The sequence below is a fragment of the Rhinoderma darwinii genome, chromosome 3, assembly GCF_050947455.1.
Source record: "Rhinoderma darwinii isolate aRhiDar2 chromosome 3, aRhiDar2.hap1, whole genome shotgun sequence".
NCBI lineage: Eukaryota > Metazoa > Chordata > Amphibia > Anura > Rhinodermatidae > Rhinoderma > Rhinoderma darwinii.
Genome location: NC_134689.1, coordinates 295,783,840 through 295,802,690, shown reverse-complemented (window position 1 = coordinate 295,802,690; position 18,851 = coordinate 295,783,840). Strand labels below are relative to the sequence as shown.

Genomic DNA, 18,851 nt, shown 5'->3' with positions numbered 1-18,851 from the left:
ATGAATATTATATACTCTTATTCTTTTTGTTAATTGATTTATGATTCATTTCATTATTATATCATATTACATTATACTATATTATATCATCACTGTATTGTTTTCCGACCCGAGACCATATATTGTTGGTTCAATACATTCTGTGCCATTTTGTTATGTATCATCAGTGTTCCTCTTTTCAGATCTTTGCTCATTTTAAGTTTCTCATCGTTTCTCTTATGTTTTATTAGTGTTCCTATTTTTCTGATATATGCACTGTTATGTTTCCCATTGAATTTATTCATGACATATGGCCTTTCCTTTTGGCCATTATTAGTATTAATAGTACCAACTGTTAATTACTACTTACCGTCTTCTCCAATCGTACAGTTCATTACTTATCCTTTTGTTACCCCTATTACACATAGCTTGGCCTTTTTATTTTTATTTATTTGTGTTATCTCCCCTCTTTCCCCCCCCCCCTCTCCTTTTTCTGACATTCTCTCCCATAAACTTTTTGCTCTTTATTATTTCGTTTTGTTACTAATTATCATTTACCGGCTGCCGACTTTACAATCGGCTACATAGCGTATTATAATACCATACCATACATATTTGTTGACTAGCTTCATATACATTATTGTTACTCTCACTCTCTTATAATTGTTCACAGTTATGTTTTTGCATTCTAATTTTATACATGAGACATTACGGTTTTCCAATTTCGTTGAGCCATCAATTATGTTTTACCGGCTTTTGCCGACTCAGTTCTTTAGAGTATATAATGATATTTCTTACTATGTCTCTGACATTCCTGATAATTGTGCTATTATGTGGACCGTTTACATTTTTTATATTGTACTCTTTATCCTCAAAATCATTTTCATTATCTGCTACCCGGTCCTATATTTTTTATTGAGTTATGACACTACATTATGTACATAGTTGTGTATATCATATTACATACTTTACGGTATTGCCTTGCTTACTTTGCCCAAAGTTCAGTCCATTGACGTTGTCACCCCTTTTATTCTCTTTTTATAGCTCTTTTATTCGTATCTTGTGGTTTTAGAACTGTTGCCGACTATTTGTCTTTCTTTCAAACGTCATTTTCTGCCCCAAAAATTTTTATTCCCATACCACATATCCGTGTGTGTTGTATATCTATACATGTATCATTTACACTAGCATCTATTTTTATCTGTTTATTTCAAGGGCAGCCATTCATCGGGTTTCGGCATCCTTTGTGATTCATTCCGTGTTATTACTTTCATTGTTCTCATATCGCTTCCCATTTTATGTATTTTACCTTTCCATTTTTATCATTGCAATTATGTTTACCATATGTTCTAATCTCATTATCATTGTTATTTGTCATGTTTTAACCTTTGAACTCTGACGTCATTAGAACGCCCTGTCCTCGTTCACATTGGCGGGTTTTTTTCAACTTTAACATTCTATTTAAACAGTGATTTGTGTGCTTTCCTTCATGACCTGATGAAGATGCCGGTACGGCATTGAAACGCGTAGTCATATCACCAATAAATTCTATTTATTATCATCACTCCGAAGTTCTTGCCTTTTCGGTCTTATCCGTTTGCAGCAGCGCCCTCGCAGACTCTTTTCCCAGCTCACCCAGCACATCTCTACAGAACAGGAAGTGTATTGTGAATGGTGGATCCTGTGTTATCTATATAGAGGTGTTACCTTTCATTGTAATCCTGCCTGTGATGATAATGAGATGACTGCTGAGAAGTGATCTCTACAGAACAGGAAATGTCTGTATATTGTGAATGGTGGATCCTGTGTTATCTATATAGAGGTGTTACCTGTCATTGTAATCCTGCCTGTGATGATAATGAGATGACTGCTGAGACATGATGTCTGCAGAACAGGAAGTGTCTGTCTATTGTGAGGCTCAGTGGCCAAAGTTGAAACTGCAAGATTTTAGGATTAATTTTTAATTTAGATAATGAAAAATTGAAAATGAAAAATAAAAAACAAACATAAAGAAGAAGGGTGGCTCTGTGGTGAGCTATTGAAGATCAAGGGACCCATAAACTATTCTTGCATGGTGGCCCTCTGCATTTTGTGTCCACCACTTTAGTAAACTGTATAAAAACTGTTTTGTGATTATTATTATTATTAACCCCTTAATGACCGCCGATAAGCCTTTTCACGGCGGTCATTAATGGGCTTTATTCTACAGCGCCGCCATTCTACGGCGCTGCTGTAGAATAAAGTAAACAGAGCAGGGAGCCGTCAAATCTCCCTGCTCTCAGCTGCCAGAGGCAGCTGAGGGCTGGGGGCGTCCCTGCTCTGCCGGGTGAGATCGATATTAGTATCGATCTCACCCGTTTAACCCTTCAGATGCGGTGCACAATAGCGTGCACAATAGATGCACCACATCTGAATGGTTTTGGAGAGAGGGACGGAGCTCCCTCTCTCTCCCACCGACACCCGGCGATAAAATCGCCGAGTGTCAGTGTCTTCTATGGCAGCCGGGGGTCTAATAAAGGCCCCCAGGTCTGCCTGGACCGAATGCCTGCTAGATCATGCCGCAGGCATGACCTAGCAGATGCCTGTCCGTTTTAAACGGACAGGCAATAATACACTGCAACACAAAAGTATTGCAGTGTATTATAATAGCGATCAAAGGATAGTGAAGTCCCCTAGTGGGACTAGTATAAAAGTAAAAAAAGTTTAATAAAGTTAATTAAAAAAAAAAGTGAAAAAAAAAAATGAAAAACCCACTTTTTCCCCTTACAAAATGCTTTACTATTAAAAAAAAATACAATAAAGCAAAAAAGTTACACATATTTGGTATCGCCGCGTCCGTAACGACCCCGACTATAAAGCTGTTACATTATTTAACCCGCACTGTGAACGCTGTAATAAATAAAATAAAAAACAATGGAAAAATTGCTGTTTTCTGTTAATCCTGACTTAAAAAAAATTTGATAAAAAGTGATCAAAAAGTCGCATCTACTCTCAAATGGTACCAATAAAAACTGCAAGTCGTCCCGCAAAAAACAAGACCTTATACAGCTATGCCGACGCAAAAATAAAAAAAGTTACAGCTCTTCGAATGTGACAATGGAAAAATGTAAAAAATGGCTTGGACATTAGGGCCCAGAATGCAAGCAGGGGGAAGGGGTTATTATTATTATTATTATTATTGTTGTTATTATTATCATCTTTTAGCTTTCAAACTTATATGTATTGTGATATATACTTTTTTAAATGTAAGTAATGTCCCATGCACATAGCATGTACAATGGCATATGGAGTCTCTGCAGCTCTGTACTATGATTCCTAGGCACTCCATGTGCTGCCATATACTTCTGGCTGAAATACCCTCCGCAATATGGCATCTGATGGAACATGGCACACTTTACATATGAAAATCTGTATAAAATCGGAGGCATACATTAGTACACAGGGCCCCATAGAATTCTATAGGTGCCGTGTTACTGCTCCATTCAACAGAAATGTAATATAGAGACATTTTGCAGAATTAACCTTGTTTTAATGTTCACATTATACTGCCATCACAGAATTCAAATGAGTTTTATATAAAATTTCCCTAAATTTCCCTATAAATTATGAGTTTGTTAAAGCGGATCTGTGATAATTCTATGCTGCCCGTTGCACTATTAGCCCAAATGACATAAAAATATATAACATTTTTGCTAATAGCAGCTTGCAAAGAATACAGAGGACTCATAGTTATGTCTGCTGTATTCATGATCCCCGCGCCTTCTTCTGCTCCTCTCATCAGTGATTGATTGCGCCAATCAGATATATATCATATACAACGCGCTACTTGGCAGCCAATCAGTCACTTGTTAGAGGGGCAGGAGGAGGCGGAGGGAGTGCCCCTCTCATGAATATTGCAGACTCTGACACTTCTGTATTCTTTGCTAGCTACTATTAGCCAAATGCACAATGGGATATTTTTTTTTCTACTAAAGGAGTGAGAAGATGGGCAGTTGATCATCTAATCACCCCCTAGGCCTAATCAGGCCATTTGTCAAATCCATGTTTATGGCATCCTGATTGCAAAGAGTTTTAGACTATTTAGTCTTGACGATTTTGTGAAGATATGTGCATGTAGACATAGGCATAAGTGGCATGTGTGAACAATGCACATCTTTTATTTTAGGAGGTGTTGTGTGTCTCAGGTTCTGATTATTCATTACAATTATAAGAAAGATTAAGTTGTAAAAGTATGAGAGCCTAAGGACAAATATGCATTTGTCTCCAACTTGTCACTGTTAGTTCTGATGTATTTTTTATTGTCTTATTTCCCACGAGACAGCCACATATTGGCTAATGGGTGATTTTTTTATTTTATTATGAAACCATATTTGCCACATCTAGGATACTAGAAACAAAAATATGAATCTATATTATAGCATTTCAGCCTCCTTTTACTTATATGCACAAGAATGGCACTATAATGGCCCATGGCGAAGCCCCAACATTGAGATTTCTACATGCAACTTTCATGTCATTTTTATAATTGCAACAAATATTAAGAAGATAGACATACTGTAGGACTTGGGGTATGTTCACATGGCCTATTTTCAGCCGTTTTTCAGGCCGTAAACTCCCCGAAAAATGGCAAAAAATACGGGTGCTGAACGCCTCCAAACTTCTGCCCCTTGATTTCAATGGGAAAAACGGCGTTCTGTTCCAACGGCCGCATAAAAAACGCCCTGTAAAAAAGAAGTGTATGTCACTTCTTGAGCTGTTTTTGGAGCCATTTTTCATTGGGTCAATAGAAAAGCAGCTCCAAAAACGGCCGTATAAAACGCTCGATGCTTTAAAAAGAGCTTGAAAATCGGAGGCTGTTTTCCCTTGAAAACAGCTCCGTATTTTACAGTCGTTTTTAGTTTAGCGTGTGAACATACCCTTACAGACTAATGCCTCTTGCAAAAATACATTTATTTAACGTCATAACCTGCTGCTGTGCCATTTCCCCTCAGCTCCCTCTTCTGTATGTTCTAATGCCCCCTTCTTCCCAGCTGTCAGTGATTTCCTTTATCAGTGCAAAACTCAAAAGCACCACAGCACTTGCAAAATAAATAGAAGGTTGCAAGCCTTACAGGACTTGATCCAAAAGTGCCCTGCTAAGTAATCCAATGAGACAAGGCTTCACATCCAAAAAAATACAGGTACTTTATTCACCTATGCAAGGGTGAATAAAGTTCCTGTATTTTTTGGATGTGCTGCCTTGTCTTCATTGGTTTCTTTTATCAGTGGTCATGTTGTCTAGGCACAATGGCCCACATCTATTATGCAATTTTTGCCAGTCTTGGCGTAAACTGCGGGGAAAAAAGTTGCAAACGATGAGGTACCACAGATTTGCAGTAAGATTGCTTGGCAAATTTGGAAACCTGATAAGAAAAGTGGACATGGCCTCCAAGGAGACATAGTTTAGGCCACATTTATTAACAAAATTGACCCCTTCATTTAGCAGTATCCCCCACACTCCTTGCAGCCTAATGCACTTCATGTCAGTCATACACAGATACTGGCTGGTGACCGGATCATGCAGATTTCTTAGTACCGTCCCATGTGTACAAAAGATGGCTGGACCATTGTACTGAACAAGCACTTTTTACATTTTGTGTCTTCCCTATTTCCTCATAGATTGTAAGCTCTTGCGATCAGGGCCCTCACTCCTCTTGTTTGAATTGTTAGTTAGTTTTGTCACTATGTAATGTCTGATATTGTCTGTACATGTTCCCTCTGAATTGTAAAGTGCTGCGGAATACGTTGGCGCTAAATAAAGATCGTTATTATTATTAATATTATTATTATTAAATCTGTTGCATTTTACTCTAGTGGAGCAAAAAGTTAAGACTGGCATATAAAACGCCGGTCATAATAAATCTATCCCTTAATTTGTTAAAAAAAATATGTGGCTAAGTCAGACGTGCCATTTTTAGATACAAAATGCAGGTGTATATGTATGCTGTAGTATGTTTCACCAAGTTTATCATGCCATGTGCACCATTTTGATAAATTTGCATCATTTTCACCTTCATGTAAGTTGATGCACCCTAGGACAGCATTTATAAATCTGTATTTGTGTGCTACGAATATCAAAAGCATGAAAATTATTTGCAAATGTTCTTTGGTCTATATTTGACCCCATAGAAATATTGAGGGCACTCCACAATAGAACTGTCTAACCAGTAATTGACTTTTCACAATTAAATGGTGCTTAGTTCTGTTCATTTCTGAATGATAAAGCATTAAACATACGTCGTTTTAATAGTGTATGGAAACTAATGCATTTCACTGGAAACAGTATATTATACAAGGAGCAATGTTTGCATTCTTGTTGAACTATTATACATCATAATTATGGGTATACAGTGTTTATATTGCATTTCAATAGGTTATTTTTCTATACGTCCGAAAGCCTTGGTCATTTGCATATTATCTGCACAAAATGTATCTTCCGGAAGCATTTAGAAAACACACAAATCGCAGCGTTCTATCAACAGACGGGATTTCACAGAATTACTGCTCCATAAATCAACATGGGGAAGTTCATTAATTTTTACAGAGCTATTTCACATTTTATTGCGTGACTGAAGTATTTTAATTAAACAAAGAATTAACTGAAGCCACTAACGGATTTAGAGCCTGCACTTCTGGGTTCTCTCATTTGAGAGCCGCTGTTTATTTGTACTAAGGAGCAGTCAGTTGGTTAAATTGATGACATATAAATTATACATTGATGTCACTGTAAAGAGCCTGAGCAGCACTGATAAAGCTGCGTTAGTTCTATATTCTGCTATCACTGATAGGGGAAAAGCCACGGTGTGTACACAGGTTATGAACTCTGTTATAATGTCTTTAATAACATTACGTTTTAGCCATCCTAAATAATTTTAATGTAAAAGATAGGTATGATTACACGATAAATACCGAGTTCTGCGCTGCACAGAGATGTTGAAACCACTGCAGTAAACCAATTGGAGACACAGAAATGAAATTTGAATTCCCTTACCAGAGATCATTTTTAAATCCTACCCTTATGCCTTATTAGTACATATAGATATCATAGAGGGGAGTCCCCTGTTCAGGACCCAACTCTATTAGTCAAAGCGGCTCACACTCTAGCGGACCAGGCCTATCGTAATATTACATGGTCTGATATTCATTTGAAATTTATGGCTGGCCACATTTTTCACTGCCGAAAATTATAAAGGGAAATACAGAAAACAATGTGCAGTTCAAAGTAATATTTTTCCTCTTTTTACTAATTGTATCAAAGAAGTTTTTAAGCTGCTTGGTATCTATGAAGGTAAACCCATTCATGGATTAGGTACATATAGGCCAGGTTTAGATAAAGTTTAACGGAGAGAAAAGTAGAAAACTTTATTGTTTTGTTTTTTTAATATGCCAGAGTAAAAGTATTCCATATAGCCAACCAAATAATCTAGGGCTTATTTAGCTTCTGCATTGCCCTAGAAAATATTTCAAGATTCAATACATGGAATTTTTCATATGATCAACATATGTCGCTAGTAAAAGTGGAATTTGGTATATTAAAACCATGTGTGCACATGTAAATGTGAACCATCATCATTTTATCATTATTAGGTTTCGTAAAATTGATTTATGGATAATATCATGTTCTAAAAGGTCTATAAAAGTCAAATAAAATATGATTAATAACTTGCCTACACGGCAGTGCAACCAAACATCATGCATGGAAAATTACACAGATTTTATGTTTCCAAAAGCTCATCTCACAGCTGTCTGTTGTTGTTTAATTTTATTGGGTGAATAATGACACACGTCTATATATTGTTTTAACCCCTTCCCAACGTTTGACGCATGCCTTCGTCATATCCGGGTAGGGGAAGCATGGAGCAGGCTCACGGGCTGAGCCCGCTCCATACAATGCGGGTGCCGGCTATATGTTACAGCCAACACTTCACAGTAATGAGCGGGATCACGCTCGTTTAACCCATTAAATGCTGCAGTCAATAGCGACCGCAGCATTTAAATAGTTAGAAAGAGGGGGCGACCCCCTCTAACAACTCATCGGCTCCCCAATGCAATTGCGGGGTGCCCATGGTTGCTATGACAGCCTGGGGGCCTAAGGAAGGCCCCCAGGTCTGCCATCTTTGTGCTCCTATAAATAGAAGCTTCGATGTAGCTACTTACCTGCAAACGCTGATGCTGCTGCAGAATCAACTGTAGCCTCTGGTGCCGATGTGGCCGACACGATGCAGGACCTGGGGCAGGAAGTGAGTGACGTCACAGCGTGATCTCTCGAGAACACGCTGTGTCTGTGCACTGCCAGAAGCTGGGCGTTCTGAAGAGAAGTGGATGATACTTCTATACACAACGCCCAGCTAGTAAATGAAGTAAAAACGCCCAGATGTAACGAACACAATAAACGCCCAGTTGTACTTTTACTTTAAACATGCCCAGTTGTACTTTTGCAAGCCTTATTTACATAAATATAAAAACGGTCATAACTTGGCCATAAATGCTTGTTTTTAAAAAAAAAAAAACACGTTACTCTTATCTCCATTGCAGCGCCGATCTGCTGCAATAGGAGATAGGGGTTGCAAAATCTGGTGACAGAGCCTCTTTAAGGCTCCATGCACACAACAGAGCCATGTGAACAATGCCTCTACAATGGTATACAAAGTCCTTGCATCTCCATACTACAGAGAATGGATAATACCTCCATAATATGACATCTGATGAAGCATGCTATAATTATTTTCTGTCAGATTCTGTATGATAAAAAAAGTTTTCTGTTCCTCTGTATGAAATTAGTTTGCAATATTGGTCATTGGACTTGGGAAGTTGTACAGAGCTATTATATGACAATGCATGAGTCCTTAATATTTATAACAAACTATAGAACCTCTGTTAACACTTTGGTGACATGTGCAGTACATTTACGGCACTGGCACTATCAACAACGGCTTTCAGCACTATATCACAGCTAAAACTCTGCTGCAAAAAGTTTTTGTTGTGCAAAAATAGTAAAAGTAGTAATTGTACTGGCCCACAAAATGAAGTTTACATGTCATTTATACTGCATAGTCAACTATTTAAAAATAAAAAATAAAATAATTGTGGAATTCCTGTTGTTTTTTTTTAGCCCCTTAAATTTTTTTTAAAAGTTTTAAAAAACATTATATGCACCCCAAAATTGTGCAATTTAAAAATTAAGTCCTTATACGGCTACATCAATGGAAAAATAAAAAAACTTATGGCTCTTAAATCGCAGTAATGTAAAAACTAAGAAATAATTGCTGTGTCCTCAAGACTCAAAATGTCCTTGTGCTCTAGGGTTTTGAGTTTTACTCTTAGGGTATGTACCATAGTATGAAAATTAAATTTTCTAATCTAGAATTACAAATTAAGTGCTCTTTGTTGTATATTTGCTTTATTCACTTGCAGGCTGCACACTCCATTCAAAGTAATATGGGGGTGAGTAGGAGGAAACTTTAATTACTGCAGCTCTTTACTGTAACCTCAGGCTATTAGTACAAATATGGGATTGGTATCTTTCAATGTATCTGGAGGTCAGGAAAGAGTCATTAACTTAAAATACAGAAGAATTACTTCTAAATGTTAGACCTCACCTCTGCTCCAGCTGCTTGATAACCCCGTGTTCTGGTGAGTCGTCCTTCATACTTCAGCACAATCTCTTTAGCTTGCCTATTGGACAGTCACAATGCATTACTAGTTCCATACAAGCTGAAAATCTACAATATAATATTTTATCTGACCTGATGGTTTCCTTACACTAAATACATTATGTATATCTAATCTATAAAACTCCTTAAACTAAAGAAAGTAACAAATTTCTGAGATTGGAAGCAAGTCCAGTCAGAAAATTTTAATGGGATTAACTATTTATAGGAATTAGAGTCAAAACTAGAACTAGATCTGAATGACTAGAACTAGAACTGAATAAGTACAACTAGCGACAATTATTAGAACTGAATGACTACAACTACAGTCAATGACTGGAACTAGAACTTATTAACTTCAAATAGAGTCAATTATTAGAAGTAGAACTGAATGATTACAACTAGAGTCAATAACCGGTACTAGAACTAAATTACTACAACTAGAATAAATTATTAGAACTAGAACTGAATGACTACAACTAGAGTCAATGACCGGAACTGGAACTGAATGACTACAACTAGAGTCAATGACCGGAACTAGAACTGAATGACTACAACTTCAGTCAATTATTAAAACTAGAACTTAGTGACTACAACTAGAGTCAATTATTAGAACTAGAACTGAATGACTACAACTAGAGTCAATGGCTGGAACTAGAACTGAATGACTATAACTAGAGTCAATTATTAGTACTAGAACTAAATGATTACAACTAGAATCATTTACTAGAGACAGAATTGAATGACTGAAACTAGATAAATTACTAGAACCAGAACTAAAATACTAAATGTCTACAAGTAGGGTCATTTACTAGAACTAGAACTGAGTCAACTCCCACATGCAAACATACTTAAGTGAACGCAGCTTTTGTCTCATTGGCCAAGGTCTGCATCGGATATTTGAAACAGTTTCCTTCTGGATTTGTATATTCTGGAAGATAGTCTCTGGATCATTATTGTCCTCATTTCCTTCAGCATTTTCATCTTCATCTGAATTACTGCCACAACAAGCAAATAAAAAAAAAAGAATGAAAAGAAACACTTTAAAAACTGTGGCAAAAAGACCTTCAAAGGCTTATATTGTCCTTCGTTTTGGGTCCTAAATCATGTAGAGTCCAGTACTCTATATGCTCCTAAAGTATCCGGGGGGGGTTGGGTTTACCAAACCCCACTAAATATTACTATGCTGTTCGTTTGACACCCTTAGTCTCACTCTATAGTATAAGTAACCAAAAACGTTGGATTTCTATCGAACAGGCAGCTACTCCGGATTTTCCTGTAGACCAGTTGTTATGGCTGAAGCCCAAACATAGACCACCTGTGTTATGTCCACTCCTCTCCTTTACCTTGGCGCTGTGGGATAAGTTGAGTCATAGGTTCCGGCTCTGTTCTGTGCACACACCTGCAGCCAGATTATTTGCTAATCCTATTTTTGCTCCTGGAATGCAACCGTCAGCGTTTCAATGGTGGCTGGATAAAAATCTATACCGAATTGGACACTTTTGTGATAGACTAGGAGTAAAATCCTGTCATTTTTACCAGTCCGTGCACCACATGCCGGACTTTGAGATTTTTCACTTTCACCAGATTTACCATTTTATCTCCTCATTTAAACCTACTTCGGTTCTGAAGAATACTTCAGTATTTGAGAATTTATGTCTGAATAATTCTAGTGGTCATCATCTCTTGTCTAATATTTACCCATTTTTTGTTTCTCTATCGGACAAGCTGTCATATATGTCTATGTGGGAGAGGGACTTACACACATCCTTTACTGTTAGGGAATGGCAAGATATGGCAGAACGTACTGCGAAAATTTATATTAACGCTGCGCTGGTCGAAGCCAATTATAAAGTATTCTTACGATGGTACTTAGTTCCCTCTAGACTGGCCAAGATGTTTTCTTCTACCTCGTCTTCTTGCTTCAGAAACTGTGGATGTGTGGGAGACCTTCTGCATATATGGTGGGGTTGCCCGATATATTCTATAACTCAGATTAACTTGAAACTGTCCACGTCAAAGGCATTACTTAATGAGACCGTCCCTGGATTATCTAAAGCCTCTCGTAAATTTGTAGTCTTTCTTTTCCTGGCAGCCAAAATTGCTATAGCTACAGCCTGGAAAAGTCCTGTGATTCCTCTTCATCTGGTTAAGACTAAACTGAATTGGATTATGGTCAATGACCGTTTACACTGTATGGTCTCAGATAAGGAGGAGCTCTTCCTTCAAGTTTGGCAGCCATGGCTCAGATACCTTGGGACAATCTCTTAGGTTCATTTTGCCTAGAGGACACCTGACCCTCATTTTCCTGTTTTTCCCCACCTCTTTCTCTCCCTCCCTTTTATTCCTTCCTTCCATCCTTCCTTTTTTTTTTTTTTCGATATATGGCAATACTTGGAATATATTTGTCTCTTATAATTCAATTACGGGGAATGCCCCCAACTGTTATTTGCAGTGTTTGATGTACAGTGTACCTTTTCTTAAACCTTCAATAAAAATTATTGAAACATAAAAACTGTGGCAAAAGTAATTGTTTCTTTTAAGAGCAGACCCGCTTAGCTCATGTCATCTTGACCACAAATATCAATGGTCTTCCATGGGACCACAGGTAAGACTACTAAGTAATCTTAATACCATAACGATGGAAAGAAGAAACTGATAACTGACAAATTCAACTCCCCTACATTTGTACACAATTTTTTTTGCATTTTATCAAATCTGTTACCATTTACACATAGGATTTCTACAACATAGTCTAGCCAACATTTATGGATATAGAAGAAAAATCCATGAATTTTTTATAGAAAAATAAAATATCCATAGAATGAATACTATAAACCAGCTGCTCTCCATGGTGCTGAATCGATCAATGCAACAAACTTAATTCATATTTGTAACCAACAAAGAAAAATTCAGTTGAATTGAAATGACATTGACAGCTGACAATGTTCAATAAATTTCTTATTTTATATTTACCCCATGTGTCATTGTCACTTGCACTAGAATTAACTTTGTATTACAGATACAAGAACAGTGTTATAAAAAAATACGTGAACATTCATTTCACATATAGGAATAGAATAGGTTGCACATGTGCTGTAAATCATCTTACCTCTGTGGGGGAACCCTGTAAATATTGGTATTCCTCCTGGCACTTTTATATCTCTTAGTGGACTTTGTAGGCTTCAGTGCTGAAGATGAATTCCCTGTTGTCATTGCAGTATAATCCTTTCCTCTATTGGGATGAGCTGATCTGTGTGCTTAGTAAAGCACTCTCCTCCAGTTTTATTGCCTGTAACGCCCACCAGTGTGACAGGGCTGAGGACTACAAGTTTCTAATAGAAGGTTTCCTGCTTGAGGAAGCACCAAATGACTTTATGTTCTATTATTATTATTATTATTATTATTATTATTATTTTTACTTCTACTATACTATTCTTATCTGTGTTTTAAAACATTTATTTTTATTGGGTCCAAATAGTAATGCATACAGTTAGAAATAAGATAATTGCAGTGTTACATTGACCTATTACAAAGGGATTACATAAAACAAAAGTAACAATAAAAATTTATAAATTAACCAACTATGGTGACATAGTGAGTTAAATTTCCAAAGAATATAAGGAGTATGGTGCATATACGTAAGCAATTATATAAGATCAGTGTTGAGGAGAGTAGCAATACCACCGGAATGTACAATAATATACATGGTATATATACTATCAATAATTCTGAATAGAAACCTTATTATATTTAGAATGAAGCCAAATATCCCAATTTTGAAGGAACCGTGGAAACCTGCCTAGACTAAGAGCAATTGTCATTTACCAAACAGATGATTTCTGCCAACCAAGGAATATTAGATTTTTTCCAGTATTATGCAATTTTTTTGTCTAGTTGCTACTAATATATGGAAAATGACTGTCCTAAGGTTATTAGGAAATAAGTCAATGTCAAAAGACAGTAAATATTGTAAAGGGGATAAGGTCAATTTAATTTCACAGATAACTGATAAGTGTCCAACAGCTTTCCACAGTTTGTTCACAACAGTACATTCCCACTATATATGTTTCGTATTTGCCTCAGCTCTCTGACATCTCCAACATTTACCCTCCAATCCTTGGCATAGTTTTGATGTTTTTTGGGGAGTGTAGTACCATCTATAGAGGATTTTTCTGGAATCCTCCATATGATTAATGCATTTAGGTAATTTGGATGGTAAACTGAATGCTTTATGCCACTTCTCAGCAGATACAGGAACGTTAAAATCTGTTTCCCATTTATCTTTAACCCGGGGGGGGTGGGGGATGGGGGGGGGGGGCTATGATTAGTGTGTCTACCATTGCATGGTAAGTTAAGGAAATGATTTTATTTTGGATAGAAGAATTTAATAGGAGGGTAGTTAAGAATGGTGGTGGAAATACTACTCACGCAAAATTTCTTATGAGAGCTTGTTAACATGTTGCATTACACATTTGGGAGATGTTACTGACTCCACTGGTCTACTGACTTTCACTCAATTAATGGACAGATTCACTATACCAAGATGTGGTTTTCACAAATACTTACAATTACTCAACTTTATTAACACTCTTATCTGTGTTTTAACCCCTTCCCGACATTTGATGTATCCATACACCAAAGTCGGGTAGGGGAAGTATGGAGCGGGCTCGCGGAGTGAACCCGCTCCATACGATGCGGGTGTCGGCTGTTTATTACAGCCGACACTCGTTTAACTCGTTAAATGCTGCGGTCAATAGCGACCGCAGAATTTAAATCGTTGGAAAGAGGGGGGCGACCCCCTCTAACAGCTCATCGCGCCCCCCGCATCTCAATCGCAGGGGGGAGATGGTTGCTATGGCTGCCTTTGGGCCTAATGAAGGCCCCCAGATCCGCCATCTTTGTGCACCTATTAGATGCCTTTCAGAATCACGATATAATGCAATACATTAGTATACTACACCGCGTTCCAAATTATTATGCAAATGTTATTTTTCGCCGATTTTCCTAAATAATCTATGCAAATGACAGTCAGTATAATCTTCAAGCCATCAACCGTTGGAGTATAATGCGAATTTTATTGAACAATCTCCTAATGATAACAGGTTTTTTTTTTAGAAGTAAAAAACTAAAAATGCACTGTTTCAAATTATTATGCACAACAGAGATCAAAACATTTTAAAGGTTGTAATGAGAACTAAAATGGTCATTTGCTGAATTTTCAGCATCAGGTGGTCATATTTACAGAAATCAAAAGCTCTTTCAATCAAAAAAAAACTTAACAGGCCAAGTTACATGTTAACATAGGACCCCTTCTTTGATATCACCTTCACAATTCTTTCATCCATTGAATTTGTGAGTATTTGGACAGTTTCTGCTTAAATATCTTTGCAGGATGTCAGAATAACCTCCCAGAGCTTCTGTTTTGATGTGAACTGCCTCCCACCCTCATAGATATTTTGCTTGAGGATGCTCCAAAGGTTCTCAATAGGGTTGAGGTCAGGGGAACATGGGGTCCACACCATGAGCTTCTCTCCTTTTATGCCCATAGCAGCCAATGACACAGAGGTATTCTTTGCAGTATGAGATGGTGCATTGTCATGCATGGAGATAATTTTGCTACGAAATGCACGGTTCTTCTTTTTGTACCACGGAAGAAAGTGGTCAGTCATAAACTCTACGTACTTTTCAGAGGTCATTTTCACACCGTCAGGGACCCTAAAGGGGCCTACCAGCTCTCTCCCAATAATTCCAGCCCAAAACATGTTGGGACATGGTGGCCATTCACCAACCATCCACTATTCCATCCATCTGGACCATCCAGGGTTGCACGGCACTCATCAGTAAACAACACGGTTTGAAAATCAGTCTTCATGTATTTCTGAGCCCACTGCAACCGTTTCTGATTGTGAGCATTGTTTAGGGGTGGCCGAATAATAGCTTTATGCACACTTGCAAACCTCTGGAGGATCCTACACCTTGAGGTTCGCGGGACTCCAGAGGCACCAGCGGCTTCAAATACCTGTTTCCTGCTTTGCAATGGCATTTTAGCAGCTGTTCTCCTAATTCTATTAATTTGTCTGGCAGAAACCTTCCTCATTATGCCTTTATCTGAACGAACCCGTCTGTGCTCTGAATCAGCCAGAAATCTTTTCACAGTACGATGATCACGCCTAAGTTTTCTTGAAATATCCAATGTTTTCATACTTTGTCCAAGGTATTGCACTATTTCACGCTTTTCGGTAGCAGAGAGATCCTTTTTCTTTCCCATATTGCTTGAAACCTGTGGCCTGCTTAATAATGTGGAACGTCCCTCTTAAGTAGTTTTCCTTTGATTGGGCACTCCTGGCAAACTAATTATCACAGGTGTCTGAGATTGATTACAATGATCCAAAGAGCCCTAAGACACAAGTGTTTAATTGAAAAACTAATAGTTAAATGTTTATGACACTTAAATCCAATGTGCATAATAATTTGGAACACGGTGTATATATTAGTATATATTATATACTATAGTATACTATATATTAGTATATATACTGCAATAAAAAAATGTTAATTAAAAGTTAAAAAAAAACTTTTCCCATTTTCCCCCTAGAGCATAGTAAAAAAATAAATACATAAACATAATTGGTATCGCTGCTTCCGTAAAAGTCTGAACTATTACAATATATCATTATTTAACCTGCACGGTGAACACCGTAATTTTTTTTTATTGTAAACGCCAGAATCTCTATTTTTTGGTCACCTAATCTCCCACAAAAAAATTAATAAAAAGTGATCAAACCGTCGCATGTACACCAAAATGGTATTATTAAAAACTACAGCTTATCCCGCAAAACAAAAAACCCTCATACTCTCTCGGAATTTGGCGACACAAAATACATTTTCTTTTTTACATTTAGGTTTTTACTTGTAAAAGTAGTAAAATATAGAAAAAACTATATATATTTGGTATGACCGTAATCGTATTGACCCACAGAATAAAATTCACATGTTGTTTTAATTGCACAGTGAATTCCGTAAAAACTGCGCGCAAAAAAGCATGGAGGAATCGCTGCTTTTTTTCATTTTCTACCCCACAAATATTTTTTTTTTACAGTTTCTTAGTACATTATATTGCAAAATAAATGGTGCTACGAGAAACTACAACTCATCCCACAAAAATAAAGCCCTCATAGTACTATATCGACGGAAAAATAAAGACGTTATGGCTCTTGGAATGTGGGGAGGGAAAAACGAAAATGAAAATCTCAAAAAGGGCTGCGGCGGGAAGGGGTTAAAGAGAATATCTAACCAAGCAAATCAATATTGCTCCCTTGATCTTTCAAATTATAGAACTGCCTCAAAGTAGTACTGATGCAAAGTCCCCTTTATTAGTTGAAATAGTGGGAATCAAGGGGGACCTCTATCAATGTCATCTAAATAATGATGAACTTTTAATAGCAATGGGTAAAGACAGAAACACCATAGTGATCCCACACAGTGTAAACATACAAAACAACACAGCCATGTCACTTCTATCTAATATCAAGCGAGTGCCTTTTTCCCATGTGCTTGAATAGCCTACATTGTTCAGCCATAAAAGCACTAACTGTAGAAACTATAGCAGCTTTTATAAAAAAAAACTTATTACAATTTGTGCAGCTCATGATATTACGGCCCTTTTGCATCATTTTAGAGGATTATCACAATGCACAAACAATAAAAACGCAAATAGTTATAGGGGTTTCCCCAAATAAAAGGGAATGTGTCGCAAATTAAAACTTTTTTTTAGTAAGTTGCTTATTTTTATTATATACTGTATATATCTTTTTTTTGGTGTATCTTTTTTCCTTCCATAAGGAAGTATTAAAAATTAAATAATAATTTGACATGTTTTCCTATGTTGGCCACCAGAGGCAGCACCCAGAATTACACCACGGTCAATCAGGCAAAGCAACCTGACTCACAGCTGCAGTAAATGTGGTATGGAGACTCACCCCCTACTCTATTTTTGGATACAAGACAGAAAGAGGTGTCTTCAAATTGTCAAGCAGTGTCCAGCTCCATTTTTGGAGTGATTCTACAATGGCAGCTGGCAGCAGCTGTAGGAGACACCAAAAGGGTAAGAATGATGAAAGTCATGAGAGAAGACACTGTGGTGAAGGACTTTTCAGTTGGCAGGTTTACACGGTGTGTATTTGATGCGTTTTTTTGGTAAACGCATCAAAAACCGCTTAATTAAGCTTCCCATTTACATCAATGGGAATGTGCGGCGTTAGTACATACAACGCATATTTTTACGTGAGCATTTTTAAAAAACATGTTGCAGAAAAAAGTAGCGTCGAGTTAATTCTTTGGCACGTAAAATGCGCCAAATGTTCTCAGAGTCAATGGGAGCCATAATTAAACGCCAAAAACGCGCACAAAATGCGTGAAACGCGTGAAAAACACTTTAAAAAAACTTTTGATTAAACTTCCCATTTACATCAATGGAAAATCGAGCCGTTAGTACATACAATGCGCTTTTTTAAGCGAGTATTTAAAAAAAAACGCGCTGCATAATATAGAAGCGTTCTTTGGTGCATAACATGCTCCAAATGTTCCCATAGTCAATGGGAGTCCTAATTACGTACCAAAAAATGCGCAAAAAGCTCACTCAAGCGCTAGTGTATTTGACACGTTTACACGTTTTTTTTGCGCCGTGTGAACATACCCTAAGGGAATTATTTTTAATTGACGTCTAGTTTCTATTGCGGCACAGGGGAGTAGACAGACGTCTGCTGTAGGTGAGTATAAGATTCTTTTATTTTTCATATATAAGTAACTTCTTTTGTTTTGTTTTTATTATATTTAGTTCGTTTTTTTGGTGTATTTTTGACAGCGTCCATTACTAAGGTGGGCTTAGTGTTAGCCAGTAAAAAGGCTAGCATTAACCCCCCATTATTACCCAGGTACCCACCGCCATCAAGGGTCCCAGGAAGAGCCGGGTACAATCCAGTACCCGACCATCTGGAGTGCCTGAGGCCGTCCCAGTGCCTGACCATCACTCCAGATGGTCGGGTACTGGATTGTACCCGGCTCTTTCCGGGACCCCTGGTGGCAGTGAGTACCGGGGTACTGATGGGGGGTTAGTGCTAGCTTTTTTACTGGCTAAAACTAAACCCCACCTTAGTAATGGATGCTGTCAAACAGACAACT

At 37.4% G+C, this 18,851-nt stretch overlaps 1 protein-coding gene across 1 annotated transcript in view; it reads right to left on the bottom strand.

Annotated features, from left to right (window-relative positions):
* Window positions 1-12,884, bottom strand: part of TMC3 (transmembrane channel like 3) — a 98,593-nt gene extending 85,709 nt beyond the window's left edge. Inside the window, exons 1-3 of the mRNA XM_075855243.1 lie at window positions 12,781-12,884; window positions 10,520-10,666; window positions 9,618-9,693 (exon numbers count right to left, since the gene is read on the bottom strand). Coding sequence (XP_075711358.1) covers window positions 9,618-9,693; window positions 10,520-10,666; window positions 12,781-12,884 — 327 coding nt within the window. The remainder of the gene's footprint in view (window positions 1-9,617; window positions 9,694-10,519; window positions 10,667-12,780) is intronic.
* Window positions 12,885-18,851: the final 5,967 nt, after the last annotated feature.